This window comes from Thunnus thynnus, chromosome 13 (genome assembly GCF_963924715.1).
Source record: "Thunnus thynnus chromosome 13, fThuThy2.1, whole genome shotgun sequence".
In the NCBI taxonomy this organism is placed as follows: domain Eukaryota; kingdom Metazoa; phylum Chordata; class Actinopteri; order Scombriformes; family Scombridae; genus Thunnus; species Thunnus thynnus.
This window is the reverse complement of record NC_089529.1, coordinates 30,734,703-30,758,346: the sequence shown is the minus strand read 5'-3', so window position 1 is coordinate 30,758,346 and position 23,644 is coordinate 30,734,703. Positions and strand designations below refer to the sequence as shown.

The following is a 23,644-nucleotide window of genomic DNA, read 5'->3' as shown; positions in this document are numbered from 1 at the left end:
AATAATAATGAGAAAAACTGCACATATTCCACATTATAATGACGTTAAAATATGACAAACATCATTATTTAATGTTAATAATCAAGCCATGTTCAATTAAAATGAATCTCAGCTGATACATGAGAGGAATAAATATAATTACATCAAATTAAATAACTGCTGTTGAACCCGAATGCTCCAAAAAAAGCTTCAAATTAACCGAGAAATACTTTTTCTTTAGAGGTGTACTACGTCAAAATGTTGCTTTATTATTGTAGAATTTTACTCCAAGTTATGTTGTCAGTGTTTATGGACAGCAGCATCATGCATTTAAGTTTTCACTCACAATTTAAAATGTTAAAGTTCACACCAAACCAGGTTGTTTCCTCAGATTTGACTTCTATGTTCTTCATCAAACCGCCTCCTATCATTAACTGTCTACAACTATAACTGAATTACGTTTTAATTATTTACTAGTCAATATTACTTTTGATAGCAATGTTACAAAATAGCGAAAAAGGTTTCAAACTTAGGGGTAACTTTAGTTTGGTAGCTAACCAACACTGTTAATTATTGAACGTTAAATAAAGAAAGTTCTCAACATGCAGCTTCTGTTTTAACTCACACTATAACTCTTGACTCCTCTAAATAAATCTCATGTCCATTCTGTTTTGTAGGATTTTAAAAACAATAATTTAGCAGCTAATAATAGCAAAGAGCAGCAAGCTAACGCTAATGTTAATGACGTGTGTGTTGCAGTTAAAACCAATGATGCTAAAGTCACTTTAAAGAGAAATTACGAAGCACAGAGTCATTTAAAAATTAATTCAAGTCAAACAGTTTAATGTGAGCTGAGGTTGGTTATTTATACGTCACACTGCCGTTAACAACGATTCAGCTGAGCGGCTCTACAAGCTCCTCTGATATCTAAACAGAAGGCTAATTAAAAACAATTATTGTGAAATTTAGAATCAATTTCAAATATTTGAGCTACGACTACAAACTACGACTCCCAAGGTGCATTTCAGCAAGAAATTCAGTGAGCAGAAACTAAAGATTAAATTTATTTTACAATCTGCAGATTAAATCAGTTCACTTTTAGTTTCTGGGTCATTTTGAGTGAATCCAGTAACCATGGCGACATGTTTTGTTTACAATGCTTTGATCTGCTTCTTCTGCATAGCAACAGCAGCCGAGGCTCATGGGTATTGTAGTATTCTTAAGTTGTCAGCTAAAGTCATGGACAAAACGCAATGAACAAAGTGTAAATAATGTGAACTGGTGCCGGAATATAAACCTGTCGGATTGTTACATTATCAGGAGAGTCCTGAGTTTCTGTGTTCAGTGACAGTGAAATCGATTAAAGCAACATTAGAAATGGGAAAACACTTCAGGAACCAGCTGCTCACACTCCAGTTCTCTAAAATTCACTTTGCCTTTTGTCTGAACACACAGTCAGCAGTACAGTCTGAAAGCTTGGTGACGTAATGACACTCGCATGGCTAGCTGGCGAGCTAACAGCTAACCCTAGAGGCCACATCATGGAAAACTGGACCAAATGAGTCTCACTCTGTGTTTTGGATGAAGAAATATTGAACTAGCAAAGCTTCTGTTCTGATATTATATTGTTGTAAACACAAAACATTAGTGGTGCGGTGCCGAAACGTTCAATGAGGATCACGATGCTAACCGGCTAACAGCTGCTGCATGAGAGTCTCTGTCCAATTTTACTTTAAGAAACAATGTAGACTTTATTCCATAAGGAGTAAATATGTGTTTAACTTTCATTCTAAGTTATTAAACTTGTTCTTTTATTTAAAATTTGTCCTGTTGTGTTGAGCAGGAGAGCACACTGAAGTTTTGAGCGGGAAAAAACAAAAAACAACCTTCATCAAATCCCTGGTGTCGTCTACACGTTAACACATAAAAGGAGTAAAAGAGGATGAAGAAGAGACTGAACTGGCGTTTCAGTGAGGACAGAAAAGTTTTGTGGACATTTAACTTTTAATCTTTAAAACATTGAGTCACATCAGAGAAGGTGAAGTTGGTTTCATTTAAAGCTTGATGTGAGTCGGACCAAAAACCCCCAAAACATCCTTATCAACATGAACATCTGAGTTACATTTTCTTACTCAAGATAAAATTCTAACCAAACACATTTAAAAATTAACACATTTTAACAAACAGTCTCTCAGGCAGATATCAGCCCACTCAGTGTTTCTGGCCGGCTCGGTCCTACAGCAGCACGCAGGGCCTCTTACTGACGGTGGGCTGCGGGTTGAGGAAGGACCTCACAGCCTCGACAAACACGTCCTTTATGCCGTCCTGGTTGAGCGCCGAACACTCCAGGTAACGGACGGCGTGGATCTGGCGGGCGAGGGCGGCGCCCTGCTGATGGGTGACGGGCGTCTGGTTCTGCTCCTTCAGCTTCCTCTGAGTCTCGCCGTCGTTCCGGAGGTCGCTCTTAGTACCGACCAGGAGGATGGGAACGCCGGGACAATGGTGAGATACCTGAGGATGATGATGATGACCAACTTCAGTAAACAGGAAAGAGACAAATAAAAGAACCAGTGGTGGAAATCAACTAAATACATTAACTGTACTGTACTTAAGTACAATTTTGAGGTACTTGTACTTTACTTGAGTATTTCCATGTGATGCTACTTTATACTTCCACTCCACTACATTTCAGAGGGAAATATTGTACTTTCTACTTTAAGTCCATCAAGCTGATAATACTTAGTACTAGTACCTGTAGTAGGATTTTTCATGCATGTAATGGAGTATTTTTACATTGATGTATTAGTACTTTTACTGCAGATCTTTTACTGCAGTAAAGGATCTGAGTACTTCTTCCACCGAACTCGTCCTTTAATATTGGACACTTTGAGCTTCCATACAACAGGTTGAATGGGCGCAGCTCAACAGGGAAACACTGTCCGAGGAAACACAAAGAGGGAATTTGATGCTAAAAAGACTGTAAATGTGTCAGATATCCACTTGATATGACTAACTCAGACTGATGAAGCTGAATAGAAGCTTCACACAGACTTTTAAATGACTGTGTGGACACACTGTGGGTTTTGGCCTCCATCACTTCCATTGAAAGCACATTTGAAGGATCTTTTAATATCCAGTATGAACAGGAGGAATGATTAGAGCGATGAAAACTACTGGTTTAAGACATACTGGAAAAACTGTGAACTGGTCCTTTAATATTGGACACTTTGAGCTTCCATACAACAGGTTGAATGGACACTTCAGTAGCACTTATCCTGAGTTTTAAGTTACTTTCTGGTTGCTTTAATCTCTAAATATGACCTCTGTTGCGCGGGCAGATGTGTGACCTCTGACCTCAGGATGCCACTTGTGTTTGACGTTCTCGTAGGAGGCGGGGCTTGAGATGGAGAAGCAGATGATGAAGATGTTGGTCTGCGGGTAGGACAGCGTCCTCAGCCGGTCGTACTCCTCCTGACCCGCCGTGTCCCACAGGTTCAGACTGACCATCCTGCCGTCCACCGTCACCTGAACGCACCACACACACACACACACACACGTTGCCCAAGGTCACTTTCACACTTCATATTTCTTACAAGTGTGGTGTGCTTTTATTTTGAAAGTTTGATTGACATGTGTACTGTCAGGTGTGTAGAGACAATAAGTAACTGCAGCTGGACACAGAAAAATACTCATATATTTGAATGGAGAGTGTGAGCGAACCCACACCTTTTTGAACATTTACTGCTTCCACATAATTTTAGATACAAACTTCATTTGAACTTTAAATGAGTCACGAGACTTTGACCTACAAATCTTGAATTTACATGTGTTTTCTATCTTTTATTGTTTTTGAGATATTAGAGTGTGAGTTTTAAAGTCTTTTCTTGCTCCTCCTGTGATTTTATAATGAGTGTGTATTGCGGAATGTTTCAGAGCACTGAGGGAGTGACATCACCAGGAGCAGTTGGAGAGGAGGATTTTAGAGTACGCTTCTGGTGAAATATCCTCATAAATCCCATGACTTTGGCCAAATCTAACATTAAAAATAACATCTTAGTAGGAATTTTCGTGGCAAATCCATTGATACAGGTTTGAAAGTGGTCAGACTTACAGTTTAGACGTCAGAAGCCTCAGTTTGACACAAAGTTCATGCCCATAGATTGCCTCCCCATTGTTTTACATTGTAAGGTGTGATGTGGCACTGCAACAACCGTTCAAGTTATTACAAAGTTTTTAACAACTTTTTTTCAGCACAGTGTCATAAGTCATCTATTAAGATTCCCTCAGAGGAGATAGCGTTTGTTCAGGGGCCAAAATTGAGGCAAAATCTTGTTTTGAAAGGCTAATTGTGGACTTCGTGTTGGATTTAGGTCAGTGGTGTCAGTGTATGATTTGTAGGTCTTGATGAGACAAATAATTGAGTTTTGGTTTCTAAGACATTCCTACGGGCTGTGGCAGCCATTTTAGTTAAATAGGTGGCGCTAGAGAGCACATTTTGGCACTTTGGGGGGTTAATTTTTACATTTTATCAAATTTTTAACCAGACCTGATGTGCGTGCCAAATTTGGTGAGTTTTTGAGCATGTTTAGGGGGTCAAATTAAGGGTTTAAGTGGCGTAATAATAAAGAAACAAACAAACACACGAAAAACAAACAAACAATTGTTTTACAGTAGTCCTCTGCCTTTTGGGCTCGGTCCCTAATAAATAAAGGCACACACACACCTGACTGCTGTAGTTGTCGAACACAGTGGGGATGTACTCTTTGGGAAAAGCTCCGGTGGTGTAGGAGATGAGGAGGCAGGTCTTCCCCACAGCTCCATCACCCACAACCACACACTTTATACTCTGCATGATGACCTCTGACCCCTTCAGCTACCTGCAACACACACACACACACACACACATGAACGTTTATCTGCAGAGAGAGAGGCAGGTTGTTTCAGCAGCAGCAATCACTAAGGAAGAGATGTGAGATAAGACACACAAACAAAACATAAATCATTAACGTGAGACTCTGTAACTTTTGCTGAAGCAGCAGCAACGGCGACACCTGCTGCCACATGTGTCAACGACAGGACGCTGCTGCTTTCATTCCGCTGGTGTCTGACAAGAGGAAACACAATCTGAAGACGACAGACTATCGGTGGAGTAAAGCATCTCGAATTCAGCTGTTTCATCACTTGTTTTCACTTCATTATTGTTGGCGCACGAGGGGTTAATACTGATTTTTTTTGGCCACGTCATTATGTGTGTGTGTATTATGAGTAACGCAGGGTGACGGCATGACAGAATCTTGTCTCAAAATGACCTAAATACATAACTGCGCTCTCAGCTCTGGTGTTAAATGCAGTGAAGTCCTGTTTAAACAGACGTAGCAGTTTTTTTACATCACAGATGATGAACAACAGCATTAAAACAGGTAAAACATGAGACTCGTGTAGCTGTTGTATCAGTTTAGCGTGAGGCAGCTGCTCTACAGGTGCGCTTGATTGTTCTGTACCTGCGGTAACCGGGCGGAGACATGAATAATATTACTCATAGGAGGCTGTATTGATGAAAGAAACAAAAAGTAATAATGTTGTTTAGTGTGTCGTCTCTGTAGTTTCTGTTCTTACAAATCAGCTCTCAAATGTTTTACTTGCAGACTGTGAAAGCGCTCAAATGTGGTTGGTGCGCTCCCCAAGGTATTGGCATCGTTATACTTCCGTATTAAATCCTACTTTTTCTAAAGTGGTCGAGTACAACCAGCTAAGTCAAATCCATCCGTACATGTCGGAGCTGCGATGAGCCGACGTCAGCTCGTCAGCAAGGTAGTAAAAAAAACGAAGCGTTCAGAGCAGGTTGAAGCCCTGACTTTTGACTCGCAAGCGGCATTTCTACAGATGTTCACCTCAAGTTTTGGAACTTTGATCATGTTTGACATCCTGCAGAACAAAATATAAATAACATGAAACCTCCAAAAGCAGAATATGTCGCCTTTAAACGCACAATATGTAATTTCAGCCGCTAGGCGTCTCAATCAAAACAATAACAACAGACGGAGTCTATGTGTTAAAATGTGTCTGTAGTTCAGGTGTGTCAGTGATGTTAATATGAGGCTCATCGTTCAGTAATAATTACAGACTGTTTGTCAGACTCCTGCCATTTAAAGGGGACATATGCTGCACATTTCCAGCTCTATATTTATATTCTACAACAGGCAAAATAGCTCAATCAAGTTCCCTCTTTGTACTAATCTGTCCCCTGGTGGATAAACTGTTTTAATCTTACAGGTAAACACAAAGAACACAAACAAGTAACCCTGTAAAGAATTTCCCTGAATGGTTTTTAATGGTGCTGCTATTCATAATTAATGAAATATAAACTTCACTACATCAGTAAACTTGCAGGTCTGCATCAAAATGAAAACAGAGAGAGTTTTCAGGTTTGGGGATGTTTGGATTTAACGTATCTGGGCCTTCAGCAGCTCTGTACCTGCACCTCCTAAACCACCAAACTACACCTCCACGCTGGAGGAACCAGCTGCTGACACTCTCAGAGCCTCATTTCCTCACTTTTACTCTTTCAGCTTGATTTTCTGACTGAATGTTGAACCTTTAAACACAACATCAGTTATTATTAGACGACACACACAACAGCAGCTCAGTGTTTGTGTGTATTAGCTTGTTCAGTGATTTGATAGTGAAATGATGATGGCCTCCTCACAAACCCTGAAAACACACACCCTGTTACATCTGCTTACAACGGCTTTTCAACCAAAACTGGACCAGACCTGATATTCATTAGAAGGAGAAACTGACAGTTACTCATGAATATCTGTATTACAAACATGTGCACATGTCAGCTTAAAAGCAGTTTGATTTGAGTTTCATGTTTTAAACGCACAATATGTAATTTCAGCTGCTAGGCTTCTCAATCAAAACAATAACAACAGACGGAGTGTGATGACGGTGTGAAGTAGCAAGGGATCATGGGAGTTGTTGTCTTCGTTGTTAAATAACCAGCTTCACCGGGATAGGATTACTCCAGTGTTCATTATTCAGGATGTTTTTACCCGCAGAGGTCTCCTCCTCTCCAGAACAAACGGACCCGGAGATTAAAATCATTAAAATACTAATTAAAACTGTTTCACCTAAAAAAATCAGTGTTTCTCTCACAATGTTTGGTAACCACCGGACTTCCTGGAGGGTCTGTTAGCCGAGCTGCTGCTAACGTTTGTCCAGTTTATTTCTCTGATAACTTAAGATCCAGACATCCAATGACTAAAATCCTTCTTCTGGCTAAAAGATATAGTTAAAAACCACCTAAATTTATCATGAAAATGTGTCTTAAAACTGAATAAAAGTCCATTTATAACAGTTTGTGTGGAACAACCACAACGCCGATGTATTATCTTGTATGTGTGTAAGTTACTCTTTGGTAGACGCCATTGTAGCGGACAAACACAGCGCCGCCGTATGCATCTTGTACATGTTTACTCTTTGGTAGAGGAGGTATGACGCCATCGACAGGCGACCAAATGAAACGGTCCGTTACTTTGATTAAATTACAGATTTCTCTGAGTTTGAACATTGTTGGAAACATTTGGGATAATGTAAGTACACAACTCAACAACATATATAACATAGGTCTAGTTGTTTTTAGACATTTTAATGTGGAATAATTATATATTATAGCTTTAAGGTGCGCTGACATAGTAACAATAGAAAGATGAATGCTTGAGTGACTTCTAAAGTAAACAAAGAGATGGTGAGAATATTTACAGTGAAAATCAAAACTAAGGATAAAAGATCAACCATCACCTGTCTGTTTAGCTTCAGGAGTCTGATTGGTTAACTCGTCGTGTTTCCGGCTGTCAGAGACGCTTCAGTTTCCTTCAGTTAACACAGTTTGTTCAGAGACACGTGACGTCCCATCGTCTGCCTGCAGAGAGGAGAGAGGAGGGGGGAGACAGAGGGGAGTTTGTCCTCTGTCAGTATTTGTGTTTATGGAAATGATTGCTGCAGAAGGAAATGACCTCTAAACAAAACAGAGATGTTATCCTGCACACACACACACACACACACACACACACACACACACACACACACACGGAGTCAGTTTGTGTTAAAACTTTATTTATATTTACGAGACAGAAAGACAATTGGTCTGATTTTCTGTATGTGTCTCTTTTCTTTCCTACTTTGGTCTAATTTTAAGAAATAAAAACACACAGTAGCAGCATAACGAGTACTAATAGCAGTACTGGTATTGGTGGTAATAGTAGTAGTAGTAGTAGTAGTAGTAGTAGTAGTAGTAGTAGATAGTGTCCCAGCTTGTGTCCGGGTCACTGAGTCCATGTCACGGATTCTGTCCGAGTCCTCAAAGGTCACGTCAGAGTCACTGAGGTCATTCGGCGTTTCTGAGTCACTTATTTCCAAATTGAAAAAGATCATCTTAACGTCACCAGGATGGTTTCTGAGTCACTAATGTCATCTCTCAAACCACAAAAATTATGTCCCTGTCAAAACAGTCATTCAAGGTCAAGACACCAACTCATATCGTAATAAATTCATATCCGACATCCAGGTTCATATATATATTATATACACTAAATATAACACAGACGGGTGACAAATTAAAGGAAAAACCAACATAACATGTTGCCAGAGCAGCTTGTTATTGATCCTACAGTCTCTGAACATCAGTCTTCATAAAGATCTTCCTCATGTGGTGTTGTGATGATGATGATGGGTTGAGATCTGGTGACTGTGAAGGTCATAACGTATGATTCACATCAGACCACTCTCATCAGGGCAGACATGTTTCATCATAGGATAAAGCTGATCACTCACAACTACTTGGACCCTTCCCTCTAAGGGGACAAGTGGACCCAGACCCCCTCGCTGTAGGGGTCCAGCATTCACACCTGGACCTTTAATATGTCACCTGTCTGTATATCAGTCTGAGTGAAACAGCGAAGAGGAAGAAGACCAATAATAGAAACTACAAACTAACAAGTCAGTCAGATCAGTCGAGTTTTGATACATATTTCAGTGTCTCTGTGTTTTTAGTTTTAGTTTCATGATGTTAGTTTGAGAGTCAGAGTTTGTGATTCTTGAAGAGGAAAGTAGACAATAAAAGTTTTTAATTGTGAATAGTGAGCGTATGGATATAACTCCAGTGGACTGTGTGGCCGAACAATGAAACACTAACTCTGTAGTGTCTCTCCGCATGTCTGGATAGAGAAAGAAGTGGCTCAGCCCAGACTCTGGGGACGGTGACCCCACCCTCCTCCTCTCTCTCTCTTTCTGGGCGGAGGTCTGCTGATCTCACTCCTGCTGGACGCTTTAACCTCTGATCTCACAGTTGGTTTTTTTTGTTTTTTTTTCTCTCCTCCCGACTCTTCTCCCCTGAACTTCTTCTCATCGTATCCCATGTGCAAAAGCCAAACCAACAACATGTTAGTTCATCTCTCAATAACTTCCACTCCCTCCCTTCCCTTCTCTGTCTGTGTCTCTCAGCTCCAAGCCTGTTAGTTCCTACTGAAGATCTTTACAAACACCTCACATATGCAGCTTTTTGTTTTTATGTTATTTATTTCCTGTTGTGCAGTATGTAGAAATGTTATCTGCATGACAAAGCCGAGGTTTCAGCTGCCTGAACGCTTCGTTTGCAACGTTTTTTCACTTTTCCAATGAGATAACGTCAGCTCGTCACACCTGCCAATAAACATCCATCCCTTCTGTAATCTCTGTTGCTGAGGTTTTTTGCTTTGTCCACCATCTGATTCAGCTCCGACATGTACGGATGGATTGGAGAAGTTGACATTTGGAGTAAAGACGGAGAAAAAGAAGTGAAATCCTGCTGCTATAGTTTGTTTACGTAGCGCTTGGTCTGCTACGCCCGGTGGGCTCAAAGGAGACCACGGCCTTGCCTGGAGCTGCATTGGAGAGGAAATATTAAAAGCGGTGTGACAGGACGTGGAAGCGGGGCAAGCACGGAGGAGTGTCGCCATCTTGGTTATTTTGGAGCCAGAAGTGATGAGAAGTGACCATATTTGGATGAGAGCATGGAGCTGGGGAGGAGCTCCCCAAGGTCCAACTGCAGCACCTAATGCATCGCCGTGGTAGCGACTTGTCAATCACAACGTAGCCACACCCTAAAGCATACCTGCTTTATCATTTATTTTACTCCAAATGGGACCATAATTTACAAAATGATCATCATACTGTATTGAAAAAGACTTTAAACTAGTGATTGAGACCATAAACTCATCAGGAAAGTGTTTACTGAGGTAATAAATCAAGAGAGAAGTAGGGTCATTCTCTCATAGACTTCCATACAATCTAACTTCTTTATGGAGCCAGCTTTGCAGGTTTAAGGCACCTCCGCATTGGTTTCACCTTTTCACTCGTTTGGTCCGCTCTGTAGGTGGTTGCTAAGGTGGTTGCTAAGGCGTTTCCATGTGTTGTCCACTCTCATATTTAAGATCTGATTCAGCCCCAACATGTGAACACAGAAGTGAAATCCTGCTATTATAGTTTGTTTACGTAGCCTCCGGAGCCGGAGGAAGCTTCCTGAAAGCTGACCAATCAGAACAGAGTGGGCTCATCAGGAGGCGGGGCCTTAAAGAGACAGGAGCTAAAACGGTTTCAGACAGAGGCTGAACTGGGGGGCTGCATAAAGGACCAGTAGAAGATAAATAAGGAGTTTTTATTCCAGTAGAGCCCCAGAATATAAATATAGAGCTGGAAATGTGCAGAATATGTCCTCTTTAAACTAGACCTGTATATATAAGCATATATATAAGGTGTAAGGTTATCATTACACATATTTTAATTAGCTTCATTCCTGCTAATCTGAATTACTGCTTTATATAAAGTTTAGATTTTAAAGTATTTGTCTGCCGTCAATACTCCTCCTCTAAGCTTATTGGTTCCTACTGGAGACATAAATCTTTAAAAACAGCTCACAAATATAGTTTTCATGTTTGAAAAAGGCTCAGTAACAGCTCTCAAACAAACATACAGGAGGAAATAGTGCATTTGTTGGGGACTATTTTCAGCAGTGGATGAATCAAGATTTGGTGCTCTGATGAGTATTTCTGTTGTTAATAGTTTTTGGACAACAACAGAGGAATAAGACATCAGGCTTTGAAACAGTTGAGATAAGCCACCGCTCGTTCTGTCACTTAAAGTCAGAATAAACCAGTGATACTAAAATACATATAATATGAATAAATAAGCTCATTTATTCCTATTAGCTTTAATAAACTGCAGAGATACGGAAGAACAATGAAAGAAACGTCTCAAATGTTGAAACTATGACATTTTGTAACTCAGATGTAGTCGGAAAAAAGGAAGTTTTCAGTAGAAAAGTGTCATTGTGGTTTCATGTTGAAATAAAGCAGCAACAGAAACCATCTGCTTGAAATGAGGGTTTGAACTTCAATAAGTAGTTTGACTTTGGGGAAATACACTTCTTCTTCTTCTTCTCTCTCTTGTTGAGAGTTAAATGTTCAGATTGATACCTCTAAGCTACAGTCAGCAGCATATTTAGCATAAAGACTGGAAACAGAGGGAAACCAGCATAACCAGCTCTGTATTTAACGTGTTATCAGTCCTTTCAACTGACTACTAAAGTATTCCTTTAAAGTATCTGAAACTATAAAGTCCTACAACATTTCAGTTCTGATAGTTTCAGTTAACTGAACAGACACTGTTATCATAGGCAGCGTTTTAGCTGAGTGACCACAGTGAGGATGTTAACAGGAAAAACTGTGACGCTGACCATGTTTCCTCTGGTCAGTGTGAAGATTATATTGACGTTCCACCTCGTTGGATCACACACTGAAATGTCTCATCAACTATCTGATGGATTGTTGTGAAATTGGGTTCACTGGACATTCATGTTCTTCAGAGGATGATCTGACTTCTCCTCTAAAAGGTCTTGATTATTATTACAGCTGACAGTGGCATAAAACATATTTACAGCCCAGTTTATTTTTACTCCTTTTTTTGTCATGTTATGTTTGTTTTCTCATTTATTTGGGAAGGTGGTCGTCGAACCCCTGCATGCAGCAGAGTATCATTTATTTCTCCTTCCTTTTAAATGCCCAGTTGTTACTCATTTGTTCCCCATAATCTTGTTTTCTTCCACTGTTCCTATATTTATAGCAGGAACCACTGAGTATTTATTGGTTCCTGATTCATACAACGAAATTATGCTAACCCTGATAAATAGTTGAGTCTGTCCTCCCAAGAAAAATAACACAACAGGTCTTAATGTCAGAAACAACATATAGTAGCGTCTAGCAGCCGTAGTAACAGAGAAGTATATACGTATATATATGTGGTCAGATGACCTCATTCAGAGGAGGAGGGCTGGATGAACCTTAACCCCGTGGTTATCATTGTTGCCATGACGACGGAGGTGGTCCAACTTAAAGGAAGTGGTAACTTGAACCCACACCACATGTTTCTCTAACCTTAAACAAAGTGATCATTTTCATCATAGAGCATCATTATTGTTTAACAGTGATGTGTGACAGTTTTGGAAAGCACCGACAGATGATGTCATCCTGCTGATTACTGTCACATGATCAAATTACATATCTGGAGGTTCATTTGGAGGGCTGGTTGAAGTATTCATTTGTATTCTACGTGGTTTTAAAAAGGTCTTATGGGTTAACTTATAGCGTGAGTCCAGATGGTGAAACTGAACAAAGTGCAGTACCAAAATTAATTGGCAAATATGTTTTGGAGCTCATCAGTCGGATCTCTCCAAACTCCAAACATCTTTCTACACAATTTGCCCAAACTGACAGGCTACCTGCATCTCTGAGAGGGTTTTCAGTTTAAATTGTGTGGTAAAACCAGCAGGTCTGAACAGATCAGAGGGAGCTGACAGAGTCAGACTGTGAAAGAAGGAGGAAGAAAGAAATAAAACACGTTAAGAAAAAAGAGGAAGAGGAATGGAGATCAGTAACCTACAGCAGCTGAAACTGACTGAAACACACTCATTGTGTAAAAGAACAAGCTTCCTCTCAGTGTGTGTGATTAAAGTGTGAAACTAAAAAAAGACTTACAGTATCTCTGAGCTATTCTAATGACAGTTAATCATTAGCATAATGAGGTAAATGTAACTTGGAGCCATGAGAACATTGACATGACTCATCACAGGAAGAACCGTCAGTCCATCAGACACTGAGCTGAAAACTAAAGCTACAGCAACAACTTTAGGACATATAAGATGTGATATGATTTATTTATGGACTAATGGACTATTTAAGTCCATGCAAAAACATGGACTTAATTACAACCCACCTCTGACAAAGTTGTACCAATGTCATAGTAATATTATAGGATTTAATTCAGAGAGTAGTGGGTGTAAAGTGAGATACTGATATGGGAATGTTATAGGTATTTTGTCTTTTTTATTTTTTTTTGATTAGTATAATTGGACATGGCACAAAATGGTGACAAATTAGACAGACATGAGGTAGGTGTAATAACATATAGAGAGAATAACAAAAACAATATGACTCAACACACAGAGGTTGAGTTGGTAAAGATTTTTAGTGGCTGTTATGTTAAAGATTTTTGATGAATTTATACTTCTTATTTTTGTCAACAAATCTCATGTTTAGAGGCCAAATCAATAACGAATTGATCCACTATTCCAGACACACAATAGGAGAAAATAACCTGAACCTGATCAGCAAACAGGAAGAGAAACTGTTCTTCCAAAGCAAAATGAGTGAAAGATGATTGATCAGAAATCATAAACCAGAAATGATCAAATTCAATCAAACGTAGGTAATCAAATAATGTCTGAGTCCATAATAATAACCTGTTTGTGTTACATATTTGTTTAAATTCAGTATAACTGTCGTGACACTTTCTCTGTTTTAATTCTTTATTTAATTTCAGTCGTTTCTACTTTGCTGTTTATTTGGGGTTTTTTTTTAATTTTGAATCGATCTTAAATTGTCATCAGTGAAAGTCAGAACTTCCTGCGGACATTTCAAATTAGATACCTACCAGGAAAGGCAGGGATTATGACCTTTGAACCACTTACAGGCTTTTAATGGGAAACATTTGTGCAGCATGGAGTTAACAGCAGCTTAACAGTGATCGAAAAAACAGCAAAGTAGATCCAAGTCGAAATAAGAACAGTACTGATGAACAGAGGTATGACATGAGGTGCTGAGTTTACATCAACAGAACATCTGCAGTTGAAGAAGCTGTGGCCACAGTTTAAGGATTTATGGTAACATCCAACATGGCGTCTTCTTCGGGGAGTGGGTGGACAGGGAGGAATGGGGCTGATGGGAAATAAGGGCTAACTTTAAATCAACCAAAACTACCGATGCAGAGTGACAGCAGCAGTTTGACTGGTTTGTATGTGAATGTTTCAGGAAGTAACAAACAGCTACAGTTTCGTCTCGTCAGCTGTGTTCTTTCTCTCTATTTTTATTTATCTCGTGGGTTTAGAAAGAGTCTCCTGACCTACAGAGGAACTGCGTCGTCCTGCAGCTGAAGCTTCGACAGGAAAATCTCTCAAATTAGAGCTACGAGGTTTACAGAATATTTTTTGCAAACACCTGCTCTGAAAAAAATACTGACAGCTAACAGTAGATTTTGGTATTTTTAAGGACAAAAAGAGGTAACGTACAACTTCAAGTAAGAGGTGGAAAAAATAGAAAAAAAGTATACTGAGAAACTGCAGAATTTTTCACACTAGTTCTTGTTAACAGAAACATTTCAAACAACACAGATGTTCCTCGTGGAAACAGGCAGAAACATGTAGTAACTGGGAGAATGTCAGACCAAACAGGGCTAAAACACCAGAGAATACTGAAACAAAACAAGGTAAACTAGGGGATATTTGACTAAGCCAAGGCTTAAAAATTGAAAAATACTGAACTCAATATCAGACCAAATTAGGGCTAAAACATTCGGGAACATTGAAAATATAGGCCCAAACATGTAAGCCACACTGGCCCAGATATAACACAATATTTTATATTGGAAACCACTTTGGAAAAAGTTGTCCTATTTGAGGACTGTGCATTTGCATATTCACAACATATGTTCTTTTGAATGGAAAGAGTATCAGGCTCCTACAGAGTGTTGCATTGTGAGTTGTTTATAGCATCAATGTGGCTAGGCTAGCAAGTTTCTTCTAGTTTGTTTTTTAATTTTACTATTCACTTTCATTTTCTCAGTCGTTTGTCTGATCATCTTACTGGTCGTGTTTCTGATCTGTCAGACTTTTCTGTTTCCAGAGCTACACATGGTGAAGGCAACAACGCTGACAGAGACCTGCTGACTGAGTCTGACAGAAGCAAAATCCTCCACATTTACCGTAAGGCATTGTTTCCAACCCCCACCCCCCCACCCCCATCACCCCAAAGGCCAAAGAGGAACTGGTTTGTGTTGAAACCGAAACAGGATGGGTTTGTCCGCCACTCTGTTCATCCAGCAGCAGCATGTGTGAAGAAAATGTGTTAAATGAGAGTCTTGATCAGCAGTTTATGTCAACACACACAGAAAAAAGTATTTAAGTTGTTAAAACAAGCAGAATTCTTCTTTAACAAGCTGAATATTGCACAAAACAGGGCTAAAACACCAGTAAACACTGGTAACAAACCAGGCCTAAAACACCAGTAAACACTGGTACAAACCAGGCCTAAAACACCAGAGAATACTGGTAACAAACCAGGCCTAAAACACCAGAGAATACTGGACTAAACCAGGCCTAAAACACCAGAGAATACTGGACTAAACCAGGCCTAAAACACCAGAGAATACTGGACCAAACCAGGCCTAAAGCACCAGAGAATACTGGACCAAACCAGGCCTAAAGCACCAGAGAATACTGGGCCAAACCAGGCCTAAAACACCAGTAAACACTGGTACAAACCAGGCCTAAAACACCAGAGAATACTGGACTAAACCAGGCCTAAAACACCAGAGAATACTGGACCAAACCAGGCCTAAAGCACCAGAGAATACTGGGCCAAACCAGGCCTAAAACACCAGTAAACACTGGTACAAACCAGGCCTAAAACACCAGAGAGCACTGGACCAAACCAGAGCTAAAACACCAGAGATTACTGGACCAAACCAGGCCTAAAACACCAGAGAATACTGGACCAAACCAGAGCTAAAGCACCAGAGAATACTGGACCAAACCAGGCCTAAAACACCAGAGAATACTGGACCAAACCAGGGCTAAAACACCAGAGAACACTGGACTAAACCAGGCCTAAAACACCAGAGAATACTGGACCAAACCAGGCCTAAAGCACCAGAGAATACTGGACCAAACCAGAGCTAAAACACCAGAGAATACTGGTACAGACCAGGCCTAAAACACCAGAGAACACTGGACCAAACCAGGCCTAAAACACTAGAGAACACTGGACCAAACCAGGCCTAAAACACCAGAGAATACTGGTACAAACCAGGCCTAAAACACCAGTAAACACTGGTAACAAACCAGGCCTAAAATACCAGTAAACACTGGTACAAACCAGGCCTAAAACACCAGAGAACACTGGACCAAACCAGGCCTAAAACACCGGATAATACTGGACCAAACCAGAGCTAAAACACCAGAGAATACTGGACTAAACCAGACCTAAAACACCAGAGAATACTGGACCAAACCAGGCCTAAAACACCAGAGAATACTGGACCAAACCAGGCCTAAAGCACCAGAGAATACTGGGCCAAATCAGGCCTAAAACACCAGTAAACACTGGTACAAACCAGGCCTAAAACACCAGAGAACACTGGACCAAACCAGAGCTAAAACACCAGAGAATACTGGACCAAACCAGGCCTAAAGCACCAGAGAATACTGGACCAAACCAGAGCTAAAACACCAGAGAATACTGGACCAAACCAGGCCTAAAACACCAGAGAATACTGGACCAAACCAGAGCTAAAGCACCAGAGAATACTGGACCAAACCAGAGCTAAAGCACCAGAGAATACTGGACCAAACCAGGCCTAAAACACCAGAGAATACTGGACCAAACCAGGCCTAAAACACCAGAGAATACTGGACCAAACCAGGGTTAAAACACCAGAGAATACTGGACCAAACCAGAGCTAAAACACCAGAGAATACTGGACTAAACCAGGCCTAAAACACCAGAGAATACTGGACTAAACCAGGCCTAAAACACCAGAGAATACTGGACTAAACCAGGCCTAAAACACCAGAGAATACTGGACTAAACCAGGGCTAAAGCACCAGAGAATACTGGACCAAACCAGGCCTAAAACACCAGAGAATATTGGACTAAACCAGGCCTAAAACACCAGAGAATACTGGGCCAAACCAGGGTTAAAACACCAGAGAATACTGGACCAAACCAGGGTTAAAACACCAGAGAATACTGGACCAAACCAGGCCTAAAGCACCAGAGAATATTGGACTAAACCAGGCCTAAAACACCAGAGAATACTGGACCAAACCAGGGTTAAAACACCAGAGAATACTGGACCAAACCAGGGTTAAAACACCAGAGAATACTGGACCAAACCAGGCCTAAAACACCAGAGAATACTGGACTAAACCAGGCCTAAAGCACCAGAGAATACTGGACTAAACCAGGCCTAAAACACCAGAGAACACTGGACTAAACCAGGCCTAAAACACCAGAGAATACTGGGCCAAACCAGGGTTAAAACACCAGAGAATACTGGGCCAAACCAGAGCTAAAACACCAGAGAATATTGGACCAAACCAGGCCTAAAACACCAGAGAATACTGGGCCAAACCAGGGTTAAAACACCAGAGAATACTGGACCAAACCAGGGTTAAAACACCAGAGAACACTGGACTAAACCAGGCCTAAAACACCAGAGAATACTGGACCAAACCAGGCCTAAAACACCAGAGAACACTGGACTAAACCAGGCCTAAAACACCAGAGAATACTGGACCAAACCAGGCCTAAAACACCAGAGAATACTGGACCAAACCAGGCCTAAAACACCAGAGAACACTGGACTAAACCAGGCCTAAAACACCAGAGAATACTGGACCAAACCACGGCTAGAACATTAGACTAAAATGGCTAAAATGATGCATATGTTTGTATTTACAGTTTCTGGCAGCTGAATGATTCACTACATCAGCACTAACTTGACGATCTCTGACGTATCTGACTTCCTGTCTCATTCTGGGAATCCTAAAACTGTCTAACTTGACTGTCGTGTTTCTGAATCACATCTGAGCATGTGTGGCCGCTGACACACTGTGTGACATCATCTTGGCCAGCGTCAGGACACTATTAGTCAATCCAGTATTGATTTGACTTTTTGTGTTTATTATAACATTCACTGCTGTCTTCTGTAATGTTCATGGCTGCAAATGATGATGTTCTTCATTCATTTTGAACTCATAATTTATTTCATTAATTGATTAATGCCAGCACCATAATTAATATCACTTATCATATCTGCTATCCTCTAAATGCTAAGAGTGCCCCTTTAATATCTCTATAGCACTTGGATCTAGTGCTCCTATAATATTTTTTTAAATGTACTCAGATGGAATATATATATATATATTTATATAACAAATTCACAACAGTTTTACATTTGTGTTCATAGATTTCCTATAATATGGTAGTGGTATTGTAGCAGGACCATTAGTAACTACTACATTTCTTTATTATTTATTTGATTTTTTGTATTCACACATACCTACACATTCCTGTGGTCACACATACACATACATGAATACACAACACACTTCCATACATGAACAGAAACATACACTAATATGACATGTTAATACATAGTTGACCCATTAAAGGATCATTCTGGTGATTTTCTATATTTTTCTTCATGTTTGGATGCAAACCAACAATGAACTGATCTACTAACAAGTATTGTGTGTGTATCAGTGAGTCACACGGCTACACTGGGTGACATGTTCCTTCATCATGAAGGGTTTCGGTCACGTTAGTTTGTTTAGAAACGGCTCCAGAGACTAATAACAGCATCACGTTTTCAGTCTCCAGAGAGTAGTTCTGTGTAAGACACACGTCACTGAGCATGTGCAGGAACGCTTCGCTAGCTTGTTGTGCTACACATGACAACCTCTGGACTTCGTACTCAAGTTCTTTGAGAAATTGATAATGTAGTACAAAGTTATTCAGACGTGGTACCTATGTTATTCCTATAGTATCACTATGGATACTATTTCACTTCATATGACCACTCTCCTCTATAATATCCCTAAAATAATTTAATATTGATTTAGACATTATGCTGTTAATATTCTATTAGTATTAAAGACACTGGTATTCATTTAAATGTTTATATACGTGAATATTCCTGTGATATTCTCAGTAATGGAAGAAGTACTCAGATCCTTTACTGCAGTAAAAGTACCAATACAGACATGTAAAAATACTCCATTACAAGTAAAAGTCCTGCATGAAAAATACTACTACAGTAAAAGTACATAAGTATTATGAGCTTGATGTAGTTAAAGTATTGCAGTAAAAGTACATAAGTATTATGAGCTTGATGTAGTTAAAGTATTGCAGTAAAAGTACATAAGTATTATGAGCTTGATGTAGTTAAAGTATTGCAGTAAAAGTAGTGGTTTGGTCCCTCTGACTGATATATTATTATATATGACATCATTAGATTATTAATAGTGAAGCATCAGTGTTAGAGCAGCATGTTACTGTTGAAGCTGCTGGAGGTGGAGCTAGTTTACACTACTTTATATACAGTTAGCTAGTTTAGTCCAGTGGTTCCCAACCTAGGGGTCGGGCCCCTCCAAAGGGTCAGCAGATAAATCTGAGGGGTGGTGAGATGATTAATGGGAGAGGAAAGAAGAAAAAACAAAGTTCTTTGTCTCTAATCTTTGATTTTTGCTGAAATATTGGATCATTTGAACATTTATTGAAATGAAAGCATGTGAGAAGTTTAGAGGGAAAAATCACTATTTGGTGGAGCTGTTAACAACTCATAGACATGTGAAATGTGACCCCGACTACACACTGCTTTTTGTAAGACGTCAAAAGACAAAAAGGTTGGAAACCACTGGTTTCATCTTTAACAATGTGTTGTATTTTCAAAGCTTGTTATATTATCCATTGTGTCAAATCTTCATCTGAAAAGTAACTAAAGCTGTCAAATAAATGTAGTGGAGTAGAAAGTACAATATTTCCCTCTGAAATGTAGAAAGTAGCATCACATGGAAATACTCAAGTAAAGTACAAGTACCTCAAACTGTACTTCAGTACAGTAGTTAGTTACTTTCCACCACTGTAATATTCTAATATTGACTTCGACATTTCAGTTTACTTCCTCTTCTTTTCTCTTCGTATCTTTGATATTTTACGGTCGTTTTAAAAAGCTTCGTTCTAAATATTGAATTCATGTCAAAGTTAAAAGAAGAAGTGAGTGACAAACGCTCACACACACACACACACACACACACTGGGAGTGGTCGCACTCCATCTTCAGTTTCCTGCAGCAACGTCAACAAACAAACAAACAAACAAGAAGCTTATTGATCGGCTGAAGAACCGATCGATCAGCTGACGGGAATTAAAGCCGAGATCAATAACTGCTGGTGCTGAAAGTTTGGACAAGAGGAGGAAACACACACACACACACACACACACACACACACACACACACACTCAGCTGATCCGGGCGGGTGAAGAGCAACAACTCACCGGTCATCAGTCCTCCTGTCCGGGCACACAGCTCCGTGCAGTCCCGCTCCGTGTGGGTGTGTGTCGGTGTCAGTGTCAGTGTGTGTGTGAGAGGGTGTGTGAGTGTGTGAGTGTGTGCGGGAGGGAGGGAGGGACAGCGGATCTCTATCTCAGTGTGAGGCGGACGGGCGGTGCTAAAGAAGAGGAGGAGGAAGTCCGAAAGGAGAGAGAGAGGAAGTGGTGGAGCAAAGTTTGAGGAAGTTTACTGTTAGCCTGTGTGTGTGCGTGTGTGTGTGTGTGTGTGTGCGTGTGTGTGTGTGCGTGTGTGTGTGTGTGTGTGTGTGTGTGTGTGTGTGTGTGTGTGTGTGTGTGTGCGCGTGTTTAAGTAAGTAAAGTTTATTTCTAGAACACATTTAAACACGGTTTAAACGGACCGAACTGCTGCACAGAAGGAAAACAACAACAACAACAACAATAAACAACACTGTACACACACAGAGAGTTATAGACATGATAACAGACTGAAGGATTAGCAGCCAAATAACAATGTGTCTTTAACCAAGATGTTAAAACAGAGATGGAGGGAACACGTCTAATATCTAACTGGTTCCACAGCAAAGTCACCTTTTAGTTTTAGTCGTGATCGTGTGGAAACAGGACAGATGTGTCGTCTAGGAGCTGAGTGCCAGTGAATAAGGTCTGTGATCAGCGAGGTCTTGAATTTAACTCTAAAATGAACAGGGAGCCGATGAAGAGAGGCAGTCTTCATCCTTGCTGCTGTATTTCAGACCATCTGTAGGTGAGTTCATGAAGACGGAGGAAGGTCTAAATATGAGGAGATTACAATAGTCCAGTCCTGATGTAATGAAAGACAGACAGACAGAACTCAACTGATGTGTTTGTTGAGACCGAGCTGAGAACCAAAGATATCAGCAGGTGGTTTACATGTGACATCAAACATGGGGTGAGGTGACCTAGCTCACTGGTGAGGTGGCTTCTGGACTTGTTATTGTTTAGCTGAAGCCTTTAATGTCCTGGAACCAGTCCAGGAGGTCTGTAGGGAATCCCTTGATCCAGGTAGGTACAGCTGTGAATCATCCGCATAGACGTGACAGGAGACGTCGTGACTTTCTGATAATGTTTCCAAGAGGAAGCGTGAACAGGCCGAATAGAACTGGACCCAGGATGGATCCCTGAGGATGGATCCCTGAGGATCCACCCTGAGGATCCACCCTGAGGATCCACCCTGAGGCCACAGAGGAAAACTGACCCAGTTTTAGCGCTGTACCCTCAATACCAACACACTGTTTGATAGGATGTCACGGTTGTTGTGTAGCAGGTTTCGTATGTGCATCACTATGTCGCTCAAACCAGACAAAGAAACCAGCAGTGAATGTGATCTAATGGTTTCAATTCTTTCAGTGAAAAACTTCAAAAACTTCCTACAGATGACTTTAGATGCTTCGACAGCGTGAGAGATACGAAGACTGAGGAAGTCTGAGAACTCAGAGAAATATTGAACTCTGGCTGCTGTTTGGAAATTAGACAAACAGATTTTAAATATTTCAATTTAAACCGAGAGGAGGTATTTTTCCATCTCTGTATCATCTGATCACTGATGGGATTAATTCATTTATCTGAGCTGGAAGGAAACTCAGCAGCAGACGGAGAAGAGGTTGTGTGTGTGTGTGTGTGTGTGTGTGTGTGTTTGTGTGTGTTTGTGTGTGTGTGTGTGTGTGTGTGTGTGTGTTTGTAGGCTAACTTTGGGTTTTTCTGTTTGTTCAGTCCAAAGTTGAGAAACACTAGAAAATCCTCTCTGTCACGTTTCTAAAGTGACCAATCCAAGAGATCTGCATGTAAACCAACATGTAGCCCCGCCCACCACATATTTGATTGACAGGTCTGTTATAGCTCGATAGTCCCGCCCACTACATGTTTGATTGACAGGTCTGTCATAGACCAATAGTCCCGCCCACTACATGTTTGATTGACAGGTCTGTCATAGACCAATAGTCCCGCCCACTACATGTTTGATTGACAGGTCTGTTTATAACCTACAGAAACATTCTGGTTATAAAACTGATATTTATTTCTTTGCATTTTGTGTTTGTCAGTTTGAGTATTGACTGTTCAACTGTAATCAATTAATACATTGATTAGTTTATGATTGTTTACATTTACAGTCACACTGTTACTGCTGTTACTTTCACACATAAAGCACATGTGAATTTTTTTTCCCCACATGACGTTTTTTACTTCATATTTGAAATATCTAAAAAAGATGTTTTACATATTTTATTCGGACAGTGCTAATAGGAAAAAAAAGCCATAACAAAACATTTGTAAAAGTGCTCAGTCCATTAACTGTCATCTTGCATAGTTAAAATGACTTAATGGAAGTTATGAAGTCATCAAATTAATTTATTAAAAATACATTCAATAAGTTCAATAGTGATTTAATTTAAATTTTTGTTTTACATGAGTCTTATCAGCCTTAAGTGTGTTAGAATTCCTTGTATTATTATTGTCCTCAAACTCTGAACAAATAAACAAACAGACATTAAAAATAAATCCTGGATCCTTTTTGTTTGATTCAAGTTTTCCAGATATAACAGCTGAACACGCGTTATTCTTTCTACAGGAGACATCAGATGTTGTTGGAAAGTTCTTCAACACTGTTGCAAAAGTTAAACATGTTGCAGCTGCAGGTTGTTTCTGTCCAGTTCATCCCAAACCAGTTCCGTGACTGTGCTGGTTCCAGGATCTGAAGCTGACCACCGTCTTCTCTTCTCATGTCGTTCTGACAGTCTGGAGGTTTGTTCTGGGTCATCATCGAGCTGCATGACGAACAGCTGATCAGCTGGCTGTAGACCAGAGGATGCTGCATGGCTCTGCAGGATGCTGCATGGCCCTGTAGGATGCTGCATGGCCCTGTAGGATGTTGCATGGCCCTGTAGGATGCTGCATGGCTCTGTAGG

General features: G+C 40.3%; 1 protein-coding gene across 1 annotated transcript; it reads right to left on the bottom strand.

Moving 5' to 3' along the window:
- Nucleotides 1-86: 86 nt before the first annotated feature.
- rhogb (ras homolog family member Gb) lies at nucleotides 87-20,840 on the bottom strand. Its single transcript, XM_067609014.1, has 5 exons — nucleotides 20,688-20,840; nucleotides 7,783-7,903; nucleotides 4,703-4,856; nucleotides 3,334-3,504; nucleotides 87-2,490 (listed from the first exon to the last, which is right to left on the bottom strand). The coding sequence occupies exons 3-5, from the start codon at nucleotides 4,829-4,831 to the stop codon at nucleotides 2,215-2,217; spliced, it is 576 nt and encodes a 191-aa protein (XP_067465115.1). The 5' UTR covers nucleotides 4,832-4,856; nucleotides 7,783-7,903; nucleotides 20,688-20,840; the 3' UTR covers nucleotides 87-2,214.
- Nucleotides 20,841-23,644: the final 2,804 nt, after the last annotated feature.